Genomic DNA, 15,989 nt, shown 5'->3' on the forward strand with positions numbered 1-15,989 from the left:
GCCTTTAGCCTCTCCTAATAGGCTCTCTCGCTAGCTATCCTATCGCTATACTAGTAGGTACTCTTAGTTCCCCGCTAGATGCAGTTGCTATAGGCTAAGTTTAAATATCTACGCTAGATTATATAGCGCTGTTCTCGTTAGCGTCGAACACCTTTATACGGGTAGGAAATATACTAGAAATAGCCCTAGGCCTTTAATTATATTACTATCGTAGTCCTTCCGCTCCTTATAATCTCCGTAATACTCCTCCTTAGTTAATATTCTTCTACTACGATATTATTAGCTATTATACTTTAATAATTCTCTAATAGAATTATATAGACCGGCTCGTAACTAGAAAGGCGTCGACGTAGTTCGGACGGTCTCGGATGTTATCGATCCTATTAGTAAAGCTATTATAGATCTCGACGTGCTTAGTAATAGGCTTAGCTATTATCTCCCTCTGCTCGCGGTTAAGGGAGAATCCTATTTTCTTAAGCTATTATACGGGTTAGCGCTACTCTTAAAGTGTTAAATTCCTAGCTTATATTCTTATAAAGTTCTACTTAAAATATCCGTATTCGCTATTATTATCCGGATCCTTAGGGAAAGTTCTAGGCCTCTAGTATTTCGTAGTATCGATATAACCTAGCTATAGGTATAGTAACTTAGGCTTCTTCGCTTTCTTAGGCTTTTATACGGGTAGTATAGAGGAGGGAGGAGGATATAAGTAAGTAGTAAAGGGGTAGTGTAGTAGTAGGAGTAGTAGGTGTTAATATTAGTGTTTAGGTGTTAATAAGAGTCGCTAAAAGAGCAGTAGGTCTTTATCCTGCTGCTCTTTTAGAGATCTTACTTACCTATATAAAGAGTTATGTAGCTGCCCGCGTAATGCTATTATACCTTTACTTTATCCTTACTATTATTACTTAGGTATCGTAGACTATTATTACTTAGGTATCGTAGACTTAAATAAAATTACTTTAAAGAAGGAAAGCGAGGACATTATACGCGCACATTAAATTACGCTACTTGTTACTTATTGTACGGAATACACCTTCAATTACCGAGGTTCTAATACCCTATAATGCTAGCGTCGCACTATCGCCTAAAAGGATTGTTGCAGAGTTGTTCTTAAAAACGCGCCGTACCTCTCGGCAGAACGAAGATCATCCGCAATCTTCAAACCACTCCATGTCAACTACCTACGTACTCGGTACCATCGTCAACCTGGAAATGTTTCAATATCGTGCATTACACGCCCAAAGACACTTCGATTCGCAAGAGTGACACGATAGATGAGTCTATGCGTTTTTTACTCGCGTCCAACCTCGACCAACTCCCCGATGACAAGACCATCGAGCTGGAGTATTCATAGACAAGCACCCAGCACAACTTGAACCGTGTTCTCTCTCTTTTCCATCTTTCTCGCCCACCTCAGCATACTCCTAAAGAAGTAATGTTGCCGAGGTGGAGCGACGCGCAGAATCATTCGGACGATGGCTTACCGTGGATCTAACTTTCGACGATCTCGAGCAAGATCTGCATTGAATATCCACATTGAGGCAAACCGCTCCTCCGCGACGCTGACATGTTAGTGAGAGACGTGTCGAGAATAATTTGACGAGCAAAGCAATCCAATTCTGCCTTTAATCTCCGGCAAAGCACACCCTCCCGCTTGCATCACAGATGAACATCTTTCACAGGGAAAAGCTAGTACAGCACACTGTCTTGATGCATCGGAGTGATAGCGGCCGTTGCCTGTCCGCTTCGTCCTCACTGCTCAGCAGGATTGACCAATCGAAGCAATTGAACCTCAACGGACTGCTTGAACTATCACTCGATCCATGGATGCATCAAGACGCCGTAACTTATGCGTATCAACTTGCCGGTACATTATTCCTAGATAARGYTTCTCCTACGCTATACGGTATCCGCCCATTCGCACGTCACCGAGGCGCTTTACGCGTTCGCACGCGATGCTAAGCTCAAGCCCTGGCTCAATTCATAAAGAGCGAACCACCGCGCAGAACAAAAAGATGGCGCGTCCGCACTCCATCAAGATCAAGACCCCAGGCAGCAATGGCTTCCGCAAGATGGATCACAGGTCTTGCCCTGTCCTGCCTTTCGCTCCAAGCATCAGCGGGAGACAATGCTTCATCCACATGCACCTCGCCAGATTACCACCAAGCATCGACCTTTTCATATCCGCAAACTACCACACGCTTCGCAAGTTCGAACCCCGCCCAGTCAGCAACCACCACCTACGCACTCCCATACGGCAGCGTCAGTGCACAATTCGCGAACCTGTCCACCACGACCTGGCCGAATTGGACGCCCATCAGTAGCACATCTTCGTTATCGAACAGTACTGCGACGGCGACGGCGACGGCGACAGAAGCAACGCCAGATGAACCATACGGCACAGCGGCCTTCACATCTCTCTGGAATGCCGCCAATCCTGTAAATTTCACACGAGGCATGTATTCCACCACTGTCTCTCCGACCCCAATTCCTTCCTCGGAGCTGGCCCTCCCTCCTCCGCTGGTCTTCCAACCTCCGTCGAACTCGCACAAGTTCCCAAAAGACTTCTTCTACGGCGCCGCGGGATCCGCAGCCCAATGTGAAGGTGCCATAGCAGACCATGGGAAAACGCCATCCCGGCTAGACATGTATGCCAACGTACTCTCACTGGCCGGCGCTGGGTCATTCGCATCAGTCATTACCGGCGGCGCGAGCAAGATCGAGCCAAACTATGTGACAAATGAGCACTATTATCTCTACAAACAGGACATTGAACGTATGGCGAGTATGGGGTTGAAGACTTATTCGTTCTCCATTCCTTGGACGCGGATTCTGCCTTTTGCGCTGCCGGGAACGCCAGTCAACGAGGATGCGATTTCACACTATTCGGATATGATTGACTTTGTGCTGGAAAAGGGTATGCAGCCTGTGGTGACACTCTTCCACTTTGATACGCCATTGCAGTTCTATGGTGGCGGACAGGAGTACATATTGCAGTATCTGCAGACGAAGATCAATTTCGGGCTGGGCGGCAATTCCGGATTCTCCAATGCGACTTTTGAAGGTAGGTACTATTCAAGCATGCATATGGAGTATATCTCTCGAGACAGAAGGAAACAGCTGACGTCCCATCCAGACGCCTACGTGCACTACGCCACACTCGTAATGTCGCATTACGCAGACCGTGTGCCCTATTGGATCACAATTAACGAGCCCCAAGCCAGTGCCTCGAACGGTGTGGCAGTCAATACAGTCTTGAGGTGTCACTCCCGAGTAGTCCACTACTACCGCGAAGTTCTCCAAGGTATCGGAAAAGTCTCTCTCAAAATGGGTGTGACTCCAGGCGTTCCAGCAGATCCATCAAATCAAACACACGTCGAAGCAGCCAATTTCTTCTCGGAATTTTACCTGGGACCTTTCCTCCGCACTCTAGGTTTGGGACTAGACTATCCCGAGAACTACAAACAAGCAGTCTCCGACTACATCCCTCTGTCATCGGCAGACCTCGCTTATATGAAAGGCACAATCGACTTCATCGCCTTGGACGCCTATACCGCTCCACCCGTATTCCCCGCATCCTCAAATCTCACGGCTTGTGCTGAAAGTCACGGTACTGACAGCAATATAACCTACGCCTACCCACTCTGTTTGAACCTCGCGATGGAAACCCCCACGGGCTGGGCATACGGCTACGATCCCTCTGGAAACCCTGTCTTCTATACCGCCCCCTCGTCTCTGCGCACAAATCTCAATTACATCTACTACACCTACGGTCTCCCCATCGTCATCACGGAATTCGGCTTACAGCCTCCGCCGCCTCCGGGTGGACAACTGAGGGATAATTTGTACAATGTCCCCGGGAGTGAGTATACGATTAGCTATCTGAGTGAGATGTTGAAGGCGATTTGGGAAGATGGAGTGAAGGTTTTGGGAGCGATCAATTGGAATTGGGGAGATAGTTGGGAATTTGGGAGGTTTGACGAGGGGTATGGGTTGATGTTTGTCGACCATACGACGCAAGAAAGGAGGTATCGGAGAAGCTTCTTTGACGCTGTGGAGTTTGTTGAGAGCAGGAGGGAGGAGTGTTGATTAATGTCGATAGCTATGCCTTTGAGAATTACTCAATTTCCATGGGTATCTGGAGCTACCAGCGCAGCGTTAACTGTGTGTACAAAAGTGACCGTTTTCTCAGCCCTCCTTTGTGGGGATCCCGTGAACGGCAAATCTATCGAACGCGATGGGCGGCATAGAGTGCAACAGAGCGATGTTCGGCTGCTTGCCGTTTCGCAGTCCTTCGTATAATATCATATTAAGTAGGTGTCAACCTTGTTTGTTTTCCCCTGATCCGCAGTCTCTGCCGATATCAGCCATCGCGTTGCGCGACCTGCCGCAGAAGATTTAGGACCCGCTCTACATCATACCCATCTTCGGCCTCGTGGTCTTCCGCTTCTGCTGCGATCGCAGTTTGCACGATTTGTCTTGCCGTTTCACAGTCTTCCTTCTCCCAAGGTACGAGATCCTTGGCTATCATGAACTTACCACTATCACCATGGTGGGTGACAATCCACTGGAGTTGCTGAGGCGTGAACTGCTGATTGGTGAGATGGGATGTGAGTTTTTCAAGCGTGGAGGCGAGCTTCTCTTGCCGTGCGGTCAACCTCTCTTGGGAAGTTGGCGCCCGCTGAACCGCGGCAGTCTTTCGGACATACTTGTACCCTTTTGTCTTCGGTGCTCTGTTCTTCCTCCATTCGAGTTCTTCGGCGTCCTTGATCCTGTCCTCGGCATCAGCTGCCTCAAGCAGCTCCGCCATCGTATTGCAGGCGTTGGCCCGCATCGTCGAACCAACCATTCGAGAGACGGAGTTTGCTGTAGTAGAACTCTACCCGGCTGTGATCCATCACAGACATAGAGGCTATCTTCATACATGCCTCCAGACCTTGCATGTATGTATAGAAGTCGTTGGCGGTCTGCCCTTCTGATTGCCGAGCATTGTAGTACAAGTATGCCAGTGCTGCCCGACGTGAACCGTCATAGTTCAGCATCTTCGAGACAATATGTCTCCCCGCAGCTCGATGATCTACGTCGTATATGCTGCAGCCGAACCTTCGAAGATATTTGAGCTCGTTGCCGTGATGGTGTCTCAACCACGTCTTCCCTTCGTCCGTGTATTCAAAGCCAGCAGAAGCTTGCCATATTTCACGCTCATAGCTGTCCCAGTCCGCAGTCGGATAACTCGTTGGCCACTCTTCCGAACCTGCCATACTTGTGTGTCCAAGTTGTTGTCCCTTGAGCCAGAGCTTTCCCAAGTTTTTGACTAGGATGAGGGGACCATGTCCCACCCCAGAAGCCCATTGGGCAGCAGTTCCGACAATATCACGCTGGCGCCGCGATGGCACAATATGCAGAGGCTTTTCGCACCATTGATCGTACGAACGCGCGGTGTTGTCAAGTCGACCGACTTCATCGGCAGCCTGACATTCGACGATCTTTGGCAGCTTGCTGAGATGATCGTCTTCGGAATATTTGACTTCATACGAGACACCAGYAGGATGATATTGTGAGCCTCCGAAGATGTTGGCTGCGAGGTCGCGGACGTGGAGAACGTCCTTCAGGATGATTTTTCGGTAACACCTCTGGCCGCCGTCGTCGATGTTTGTGAGTTCAAGCTCAACATTGCCAACTCCAAGAACATCGAATTGATTTAGCCCATCTACGGTGATTTTGCTCTTGAAGTCGTGGAAGGTGGTGAACCATTCCTTTCTAGTAGCGACGTGAACTGAATAGGGTCCCCACACCCAATCGGTCTGATACCAGTCGGTGTCGTAGATGTTGTTTTGAGATGCTTCCATTGTCTTGAGTCGGGCGTGATGATGCAGATGGAGATAACATGGGCTGAAAAGATTGTGAAAGTTTCACTTGCCTTGTATTTCGTTGTCTTCGGATGAGAATCGTACAGTAACGTTACTTACCTGATGATTGTTTATGTGTGAAGAGGAAGTCACCGTCACGTTCGTCTTCACRCGAACCAGGACCCTGCAGATCTGTCCGGCTAAAGCCGCTCGACTCCCGCCTTTTTCGCCCCTCCATGCCGCCCGCGCCAAGAATGACGAAAGTTTCCTACATGTATTCATCTTGACTCTTGCCTTCTTGTCTTCTTACCCTCATCTCAACCAACAAAGAAATAGTCAGGATGGTCCTAGCAAAGAGCAAGAACGCCGTCGGGCTGGGCAACAGCCTAATGAACGACCGCTTCGGCAAGGGCAAGAACAGCAACATGCACCGTGGCAACCAAGCGGGAGCGATCAAGAGAAAGGATCCTCTGGGCAACGAATATGTCACAAACGCCGCGCAGGAAGCCGACTGGGTCAAGATGCGCTCCATCACTGAGCAGGGCGCGCTCGACGAATTCTTGTCGACGGCTGAATTGGCGGGCACGGACTTCACAGCGGAGAAGATGAACAATGTCAAGGTCATCCACGCCGATCAGAAGAACCCCTACTTGTTGTCGGCACAGGAGGAGCGCGGGGTGGTCAAGAAGCAAAATGCGAAGAGAGCGAGGCTTACCGTCCCTCGACGACCGGCGTGGGATAAGGATACCACTCCGCAAGAATTGGAATTGGCGGAGCGCGAGAGTCTACTTTCGTGGAGGAGAGGACTGGCCGACTTGCAGGAGGTGGATGACTTGCTGATGACACCCTTCGAGCGGAATTTGGAGGTCTGGCGTCAACTGTGGCGTGTTATTGAACGATCCGATCTGGTCGTACAGATTGTCGACGCCCGCAACCCTCTTCTCTACCGCTGCGAGGATTTGGAGAAGTACGTCTCGGAGCAGGATGGCGGCAAGAAGCGCAACTTGCTCCTCATCAACAAGGCGGACATGATGACTCTCGAGCAGAGGACAGCGTGGGCAAAGTGGTTCAGTGAGAGGAAGATTGCTTTCCGATTCTTCTCWGCTGAGTTGGCCAAGGAGATGAATGAGGCTCGTCTGGAACAGGAGAGAGATGAGGCAAGGGTTAGCAGTGATGAGGAGGAGGATAGTGAAGAAGAAGAGTCCAGTGAAGAGGAGAGCGATGGGGACGGACTCGACGACAGCGACGTGGAGGAAGAAATCGATCCAGAAGCAAAGGACCTCACCAAACAGACTCAGAAGATGGACCTTCAAGAGGATGACGAAGAGGAAGATTCGGACTGGTCTGACGAGGAGGAAGAAGAATCCACCGCCACTAAACCCACCCCTCCCACGGCAGCTCCGACCCTCTCTCTAGAAGAGCAGACCCGTATCCTCACAACCGACGACCTCGAAGCTCTCTTTCTCGAACACTCGCCCAAACAGCCCCGCAACACAGATCCCTCCAAACCCACTCGCAAGACCCAGATCGGTTTGGTGGGTTACCCCAACGTTGGAAAGTCATCCACCATCAACGCCCTGCTGGGTGCCAAGAAGGTCTCCGTCTCAGCCACACCCGGTAAGACCAAGCATTTCCAGACCATCCACCTTTCACCACGAGTCGTACTCTGCGATTGTCCTGGTCTCGTCTTTCCCAACTTTGCAACCACAAAAGCCGAGCTCGTTTGCGCTGGTGTCCTTCCCATCGATCAACTACGAGAGTACACCGGTCCAAGCACATTGGTCGCGCAAAGAATTCCACAGCACTTCCTCGAAGCGGTCTACGGAATGCGGATAATCACTAGACCTATCGAAGAGGGCGGCACTGGAATACCCACCGGAGAAGAAGTTCTCCGAGCACATGCTCGAGCCCGAGGCTTCTACACCACTGGTTTGGGACAGCCAGACGAGAGTCGTGCCGCTCGAGGTGTTTTGAAAGACTATGTCAAGGGCAAACTATTGTACTGCCACCCTCCACCTCCCAAAGCAGGAGAGGAGGACCAGGCCATCGATGGCAAACACTTCAACCGCGAGCTCTATGATCTCGCACATCTCCCCGAAAAGCGACGTGCTAAATTCCTTCAATACAATGAAGACGCCGATATCACGGAAAACAAGCCCGGTAAGAAGGGTGGAGTCCTTGATAAAGCATTCTTTGCTCCAGGACAGAGTGGAGGAAAGATGAGTCAACCTTTTCACTATAAATACAGTTTTCAGGGTGGAAACAAGGAGTTGACCGGGAGGAAAGCCAAGGTTATGAAGGCTTTGGAGAAGGATGTGGACATTAGCGAGTTGAAGGGAAATCGAAAGCACGGGAAGGCGAACAAGAGAGCCGCAAAGAAGGTCAGGGCGCCGGGATTGGCGCATTACGATGATTGATTTATAGGTTGTGGGAAGGTCGTATATCCACATGCTTATGGCTTTGTCTCAGCCATCTCCCTTTCTGTCACGAGAAAGCAATAAAGGTAGTCGAAGAATACGATGCCTGATCTGGCACGCTGTTAGATGAATCACTGTGATGAGAGTTTGGAGAAGCAGATCGAGGATCGTTCCCTTGGAAATTTTGTGCTCGGTTGAAAAACCTCGGGTGCTACACGATCATCCCTTCAAGTCCTCCACAACCCTCTCCGTCAACGCCAACATCTTCTCCTCTTCCAATCTTCTTCCTGTTAATTGCAAGCTCACAGGCATCCCGTGCGCTACCTCAGCATCATACTCTCTCTGCGTTTGCGCATCCAGCTCATCATGAATTTGAATTCCTGGTTCCAGCAAATCCTTTTCTTTATCAACCGTCACCCCACAAGGGAAGGATGTGGAGCTATAATCCAGAATATTAAACACGCCGGTATAGCCCACGTGCCTAAACTCGCCGTTTTTGGTTGTAGCATATGGAGTCGTAGGTCCCAGAATCGCATCCAAACCAGCTGCTTCCCAGCGATCCAAATATCTCTTACAAAGAGCCGTCCGGCGAGATTGTAACTGCCATAACTCATGCACGCCAATTTCTCCAGCGTCTTCGTAGCCTTTCATCTCAGGTCTCCAAGGCTCATCGACAGGTTTGAGGATCTTTTCGATGGATTTCCCACCATCGGAGACGAAAAACCGGCCTAGAAGTTCCATTGCTTCGGCATGATCTGTAGCTGGCCAGTCGATAATCTCGTATCCCTTTGCCTTCAATTTCTCAACCGTCTCCTTCAGTGCCCTTTTAACAGGCGGAGTTGGCTGCACCATACCATTATCCCACAACACTCCGATCTTCACCTTCCCTCGAGCGTCCTCGTTATGCCTCCACTCCAACCCCGGCACACATTTAGGATCTCGTAACCAAGGTTTCGTTCCCACAACACTCTCCGCCCAAAGTCGAATATCCGCAACGCTCCTTGCCATAGGTCCGTTGACGCTCGCCACAGCTTCCTGGCCTGAAAGACCAGACCGTGCGTCAAAATGCGGGAAACGGCCATAAGAAGGCCTGATGGTGAATATACCTGTGCAGGCGGCTGGGATTCGTAGGCTCCCGCCAATGTCCGTCCCGACTCCCAAAGGACTGCCTCGCATGGAAATGAGAGCAGATTCTCCGCCTGACGAGCCGCCGGACGTCATGGAGCGATTTTGAGGATTTAGGGTGCGGCCATAGACGTTGTTGACGCTTTCGGCTATCATCATCGCTGTGGGAACGTTTGTCTTTACATACGCCACAGCTCCTAGGTTTCGCAGTGTGGTGACGATTGTGCTCTCTTGTTGCATAGATTCCGTAGCCCAAGAAGCGAAACCTACAGAAGAGGGGAAGCCGGGGATATTGAAGTTGTCTTTTAGGGATATGGGAAGGCCGTGGAGAGGTCCGCTGACTTTTCCTGTCTTTTGGAAATGGATGTCTAGGTCTTTGGCGCGAGCAATGGCACTGTCGAACATGATTACTGTCAGGCAATTTGTCTGGGATCAGAGTTAGGATGGCTTCGTGAATAAGAACATTGGTATAAGCATAGTACCAGTTGATGAGCGATTGAAGCTCGTTTACAGAATGCTGTTGTTACTGCTTCTGCTGACCATTCTCCCTTGGCGATCTTGGCTACAATTTCCGTTGCGAATGACTCTGTGATTTCGAGGTCCAATTGAGAGAGTAGTCCACATTGAGCTGGGATGCCGGTCACATCTAGCACATCATCTCCAGGGACCTTGTCTGTAGGGATCCGCCATTCTGAGGGAATATCGTCCAAGACCTTTTGTTTGGCCTTGGCCGATATCTCTTGCCATTGGGAAGTCATCTTGTATTGTTGGACTTTGGTTGCTGGTAATTTGTCAAGGAATCTACGGATGAGATGAGTTTCGTCTTGGAAAATCGTCAATGGTACAGAAAGACCCAAATGATGTCGGCAAAATAAAGATGATGCGCGGGGAGGATGGGACCGCAGGTTGGCCTATCGGCCGACTCCGATATCGGCTGTTGGATTTAGCCATGTTCTTTGCTGGTACGGAGTATGGAAGCACGCGCATCATCAAATCTTCGGCAATCCACCTTCGATATCAGGTGCCGAGAGCGCAGCATTGGAATCCACCTAATTCTTGAGGATACGCGATCTCTATCGCCGGTTCTGCAGTCCACAACCGAACTTTACCCGACCTTCACTCACTCACCTCATCCGCTGCTCCCTTCCGAACTAGGAAACCACGCTTGTCCGTAAGCGACAAGAGTGAATAACCAAAAATGACCTCCCTCCACGCCCTCCTTCTCCTCTCAGACTCCGCCCTTCCGCTAGGATCCTTCGCCTTCTCCTCAGGACTAGAGTCCTTTCTAGCACACAACAATCACAGCTCCCTCCACTCCAACACGATCCTCAAAACTACCGCATTCTCCCAGTTCCTCACAGAATCAATCTCAAACATCACCACGACTAGTTTGCCATATGTACTGGCCGCCTATCATAATACTACGACCCTCCAGGAACTGGACAATGATCTCGATGCAAGTTCTCCATGTACCGTGGCTCGACGAGCAAGTATCACGCAAGGGAGAGCATTACTTGCGATTTGGGAACGAGCACTTTCTCCTGCCGCCTTGCAAGGAAAAGGGGTTAATATTACAGAATTCGCAAACTCGATGAAAACTCCTATCAAAGATCGATTTGGAATGCTGCCCCAAGCGCATTTTGCTCCACTTTTCGGCGCTGTGTGTGCGGCGCTAGGTCTCGCAGAACATGAAACTTGCTATCTATTCTTGCTCAACCATGCGAAGACGGTTTTGAGTGCGGGAGTAAGAGCGAGTGTTATGGGCCCGTATYAGAGTCAGGCTATGCTTGCTAGTGCGGAGTTGAAGGGGTGTATTTGTCTTTGTATTGAGCAGGAATTGGAGCGAGGAGAGGCAGTGTATGCGGTGGATGGAGCAGCTGTTACGGTTCCGATGATGGACCTTTGGATGGGGAGACACGAGCTGTTGTATTCGAGAATCTTCAATTCATGATGGAACTTCACTCGACCGCCTTGCAGCGTCTTGTGCCTGTGAATCCAAGGTCCCTAAATGACGATGCGCAGAATTTCGACTGCCCGAAGGTTTCGAGAATTGCCATCAGCTACAAGATTTCTCAACATCCCGCCTTACTGATCTGGGAGGCTGTATTTTAGATTTGCAAAGACGCTGTCTCAGTATGATGATATCTCATGGTCCCTTTCGACGACTGACTTTGGTGGTGAAGTAGGTACTGGGAGCAATTACTGATCGCCACGCCGTTTTCGACAGAAGAAGAAGTTGCCAGGATGGCAGATTGAGTCGGGGAGGGCCAGATGTGTGAGGCGTTCTTTCGAATTCGAGCGTCGCGTGTGTAAATTCATGACAAGTCTGAGAAAAGGACGCGAGGAGAGTATTGCGTCGAGCACGAGGTTTAAATGCATGGAAAGTTGGAATCGGCTGGACGAAAGCGGTATATTCAGGACTGACTCACTCTGCTGAGAGCGACCATGTGGAGCGCATGGACTTGACGCGAGATTCCTATAATATTCTTGTTTTCTGTTCAAACTTTGGGTTTGGAATAGTTAATAGCCAGGCCCGATATGTTTCTCGCACCATGAGCCAACGCGCTCCGCCAAGTCCAGCCAGAATTTTCTCTCAATGAAAACATGCGGTTGTCGCGGGTACATCACAAACTGGTACGGCAGGTCATGAGCTTCCAGAGCTCTTCTCATACCCCAAGCTTGATTGATTGGACATCTTTCATCCTTTTCCCCATGCAAGATGAGCATGGGTGGTATGACCATCTCTCCCGTCTCTCTGCTCCTCTTCACCGCATCATGCACCTCCCACAAAGCCGACGCTTGCCGAGTACGAGTGTCATCAGTTGCCATGTTCCAAGGTGCAAGGCCTCCGCTGAGTTCCCCTTCTAGTGTAGAGCCGAGATCAGATGTTATTGCCATGGCATCAGAATCTATTGTTCCATCCAGGGGAATGGCGGCAGCAAATTTCCAAGGAGATCGGGATCCATTCCTTGTACTGCAGRGATATGTCAAAAACCCTCCCTGACTGAGACCGCCAACGACAAGACGGTTTGGATCGGCGTAGCCTAGACTGATGGCGTTGTTGGTCAAAGTAACCACGTCCTCATAATCCCACTTTCCAACACCCAGTGTACTATACGAGGCGAAGGCTTCACCCTTGCCCGAACTGCCACGATAATTCGTGAGAAGAATGCTGTAGCCAAGGCGTAGAAGATAGGCCGTCCAATAGTAATAGTAAGTATTGAAAGATTCTGTGTTGCGATCATTTGGACCTCCATGGATCAAGACGATCGTCGGCATGGGGATATCGGATGGCTCAGGGCTCGTCGAAGGGGTAAGGAAGAGACTGTCAAGTTCGACCTCGTCGTCGGCCGAGCGAGTCGACAGTGGGACGCATGTTCCAAAGTGCTGACCCGCGAAGGCTGCCCCGTGGGATGAAATTTGCACCAGGTTTCCATCACATGTGGAAGTGGTGTAGACCTCAATGGGTTTGTTGATCGATGATGTCGCGACAGCTATGAGTGTAGATATGCCGTCCTGTGGGAAAGCAACAGCGAAAGCCTCAATTCGCTCTTGCACAGAGTAGATGGGCTTCTGTGAAGGGGTGAGGTGAATCTGATCCTTGAGACCATGCTGGACTTGTACCACCGGCTTCCCACTAACTATTGTCAGCCTTTCGGCGTCATCAACCACGCCATGCGCAATCCTCTCCCATTCATTCGATATGTTCGGGTTGACGGCGTATACCGCTGTGCCAGCGCACACTTTGTTCTCCGGTGTGCCCGAGATGAAGTATATCTTGCCATCTGCAGCCCAAGCGACGTGTTGGAGCGCGTTGGGGAATGTGCATACATCCAGACAGGCCGAGGTCTTGAACGTCAGGATGGAAATTTTTGAGCCAGTCTTGTATGGTTCTTCGATATCTGGAGAGCGATTGCTGACCATGGCAATCTGCCCACCTTGTGGATTCCAGCTGAGCCCAACAACGTGTTGCTCGGGCACCTCGCCCATAAGCACGGTGGTCGATTTCGAAGAGATATCGATTATGCGCAGCCGAGCATACGACCTGTCTTCGCCCCAAACTTGCATGTCTTCACCGATCTCTTCGCGAGCTTTTTGGTCTGGAGTCTTTCCGTCTGCAGAAATCCACGCTATTGTTTTACCGTCAGGTGAGAATTCGAAGCCAGCGATCTGTTGATCAGACTCCGTATCGGTAACGGAATAGACCTCGCCTTCAGGCGCTCCATTGCCGATGTTCAATCCGTATATGGCCCATTTCTTACCTGGGGCAGCACGATCAGATATGAAAGCTATGCTCTGTCCATTAGGATTCCATCGTGGAGAGTGGTCTCTAAATCGGCCGGATGTAATCTGCCGGGAAGAGCCTGATTTGCCGGTGTCTGCAAGCCATAGAGTGGCCTGGGAGGGTTCTTTGAGCTTGCGATGATTCCATGCTAGATTCGTTGAGTAGATTATCTGCTGGGCGTTGGGCGAGAACTGGATGGTGCTAGGAATCTGAAGATCGCAAAGAGAGGTGATGAGCTGTTTTCTTCCGAGTGACGATAGCGAAACGGGCGGCATCTTGATCTCAAGCAAAACAAATAAGAAAGACGGTTGAAGAAAGCGGCGGAGCTGATGGCGGATAGGACGAGCTGATTGATCATCTTGGCGTGCACTCCTGCAGCCTACGACTAACTTCCGACGTCGTCGAAAGTCGTCCTCTGCCTGGCCATCTCGAGCCACAGCACTTCATCGAGTAACAGAGAAGGAGATGAAGAGCCGGGGTTTGGAGGTCTTGAGCAGAAGGGCAAGAGTCGTTGTCAAGCAACGAGTAACTTAACTTTTAGTCGACTGATTGAAAGGCGCGGGAGCGAGAGATTGAACACGCCGATATCGCTGTGGTCTGTGCGAAAGTGGACGAACCTCACCTCATAATCCGCCTCATTCACATAAACTCGCGCCCCCCTCCTCGCCATCGATGATCTATGAGTCGTTGCCAGATTATCTCAATCGAGAGAGCTCATCATTACCAGCGATTTCTGACTCACAGTGGAGACGGCAGCCCGGAAGAGCTCGAACTTCCGTTGAATATCGCCGCAAACCCAAGCGTAACCTGGGAGACGATCCCAGTCGAATACCCAGGGTCAGCATCTATAGCTAGGTACAAGGTGCTTCTCTCACTGTCATATTGTGGGGTCGCAGTCCAGTGCGCATCGACGTGTTCGCAAATCGTGCGTAAATCACTCCAGGTGGCGCCAACATAGCGATAAGAGATCACCACAGTGCATCCAGCGCGAAGGAGCGCAGGCATTGGCGGTCTATAGCAGACACGTACTTCCTTGTGTATATCACAGAGCTTCACAGCACATGACGGACTTTCACACTCCATCACAGAGCTTCACAGCACTTCATCATGAGCTTCACTGTAAGTAATGCGGCGACCTGATGTGATGATATGGGCTCTCCATACACGAGGTTTCACTTTTGTGGCATTTGTTCATCGGTATCTGCATATCGAAGCGCCGCATGATGCTTTCGCAACCATTTCCGCTCTTGATCAGTTGGATCGGTCTCTTGTGAATATCAAAACTCCATGCTAAGGGGGGGCCGATGCCATGGCTCAAGTCAAGGGGAAGAACTCGTCGTTGACAGCGAACTCGGTAGCCAAGCCTGTGCCGACATCTGGCAGATCGGGAAAGGCGTCCTCCTCGAGGACCTCCTGCTTGACGGTGCGCTTGGCGGCAGATTTGGGGGTGACCTTGGCAACACGGCCATTCTCGACGGCTACTAACGTTAGCGCGTCCAGAGGTGTCGCGAACTGATGTCAACTTACTGCTGAGGGGGTCCTTCTTGGGTGTCTTTGGCTTACGCGGGGTGGCGGGGGCAGACTTCCGGCCACCGGCGTTCTCTCCACGATCTCCGCGCTCGACTTCTTCCTTGAGGACCGCCGCCTCCTTCTTGATTTTGCGGAAACGATTCTCGATAGTGTCGTACGTGGTGTCAAAGTGCAGAGCGACCTGGCGATAGTCGATCTAGGTGTGAGGAAGACAGAGCATCAGCAGCTGTGACTTTGAAATTGCGCACGGCGAGGGCCGCACCTTGATGCCAGTGGCGATAATACTAGCCACGACACGCTGCCAGGTCTCCTGGCTGTCCCAGTTGACGGTAGTGCCCTTTGCCATGATCGATGATTGATTCCTGAATGAACACCTGTGAGGTTGATGGGGTGGAGGCTGGGTGAGTGAGTTGGGTTGGACTTGTGATGTTGTGGTGTTGTGTCGATGTTTGTGAAGTGACCAGAAAGGTTGTGGAGGGGTAGAAGTGGAAGAAGTGGATTCTTCTGTGAGGATCTCCTGCCGTTGCAGAACTGATCAGTGAAGTTTACTTTGTATCTCACTTGAGGTGTGCCTTTTACGATTGAGAATATAAGGATTGGGACAACATTCAAAGGCTGAGGATGTGGATTAAGTGAAAGGGTGTCCCATACCTCTCCTCTAACCTCTGATCACGATGTTGTCCGAGCGTTGGGTTGCGTGAGCCTAGGCATCCATCTCGCGTTCGGCCTGGGATCCCAGTCTATGCCAGGGATCGCCAGTCCAACACGTAGACCATCACGCGT

General features: G+C 50.6%; 7 protein-coding genes; 3 read left to right on the forward strand and 4 right to left on the reverse strand.

Annotated features, from left to right (window-relative positions):
- Positions 1–2,058: 2,058 nt before the first annotated feature.
- On the forward strand, positions 2,059–4,089 carry RCC_07452 (related to beta-glucosidase; the record flags this gene model as incomplete). XM_023772709.1 has 2 exons in its annotated part: positions 2,059–3,064; positions 3,137–4,089. 2 exons carry the CDS (start codon positions 2,059–2,061, stop codon positions 4,087–4,089), a joined length of 1,959 nt encoding a protein of 652 aa, XP_023628477.1.
- A 704-nt stretch (positions 4,090–4,793) lies between these two features.
- On the reverse strand, positions 4,794–5,849 carry RCC_07453 (uncharacterized protein; the record flags this gene model as incomplete). Its single annotated transcript, XM_023772710.1, has 1 exon — positions 4,794–5,849. The coding sequence occupies one exon, from the start codon at positions 5,847–5,849 to the stop codon at positions 4,794–4,796; it is 1,056 nt and encodes a 351-aa protein (XP_023628478.1).
- A 341-nt stretch (positions 5,850–6,190) lies between these two features.
- On the forward strand, positions 6,191–8,266 carry RCC_07454 (related to putative human GTP-binding protein MMR1; the record flags this gene model as incomplete). Its single annotated transcript, XM_023772711.1, has 1 exon — positions 6,191–8,266. One exon carries the CDS (start codon positions 6,191–6,193, stop codon positions 8,264–8,266), a length of 2,076 nt encoding a protein of 691 aa, XP_023628479.1.
- A 219-nt stretch (positions 8,267–8,485) lies between these two features.
- On the reverse strand, positions 8,486–10,149 carry RCC_07455 (related to general amidase; the record flags this gene model as incomplete). XM_023772712.1 has 2 exons in its annotated part: positions 8,486–9,817; positions 9,874–10,149. The coding sequence occupies 2 exons, from the start codon at positions 10,147–10,149 to the stop codon at positions 8,486–8,488; spliced, it is 1,608 nt and encodes a 535-aa protein (XP_023628480.1).
- Positions 10,150–10,589: 440 nt separating this feature from the next.
- RCC_07456 (uncharacterized protein) lies at positions 10,590–11,342 on the forward strand (the record flags this gene model as incomplete). Its single annotated transcript, XM_023772713.1, has 1 exon — positions 10,590–11,342. One exon carries the CDS (start codon positions 10,590–10,592, stop codon positions 11,340–11,342), a length of 753 nt encoding a protein of 250 aa, XP_023628481.1.
- Positions 11,343–11,911: 569 nt separating this feature from the next.
- Positions 11,912–13,951, reverse strand: RCC_07457 (related to peptidase yuxL; the record flags this gene model as incomplete). Its single annotated transcript, XM_023772714.1, has 1 exon — positions 11,912–13,951. The coding sequence occupies one exon, from the start codon at positions 13,949–13,951 to the stop codon at positions 11,912–11,914; it is 2,040 nt and encodes a 679-aa protein (XP_023628482.1).
- Positions 13,952–14,990: 1,039 nt separating this feature from the next.
- On the reverse strand, positions 14,991–15,552 carry RCC_07458 (uncharacterized protein; the record flags this gene model as incomplete). XM_023772715.1 has 3 exons in its annotated part: positions 14,991–15,154; positions 15,204–15,402; positions 15,469–15,552. The coding sequence occupies 3 exons, from the start codon at positions 15,550–15,552 to the stop codon at positions 14,991–14,993; spliced, it is 447 nt and encodes a 148-aa protein (XP_023628483.1).
- Between the last annotated feature and the right edge of the window lie 437 nt (positions 15,553–15,989).

Source organism: Ramularia collo-cygni, assembly GCF_900074925.1.
Source record: "Ramularia collo-cygni strain URUG2 genome assembly, contig: RCC_scaffold11, whole genome shotgun sequence".
Classification (NCBI taxonomy): domain Eukaryota; kingdom Fungi; phylum Ascomycota; class Dothideomycetes; order Mycosphaerellales; family Mycosphaerellaceae; genus Ramularia; species Ramularia collo-cygni.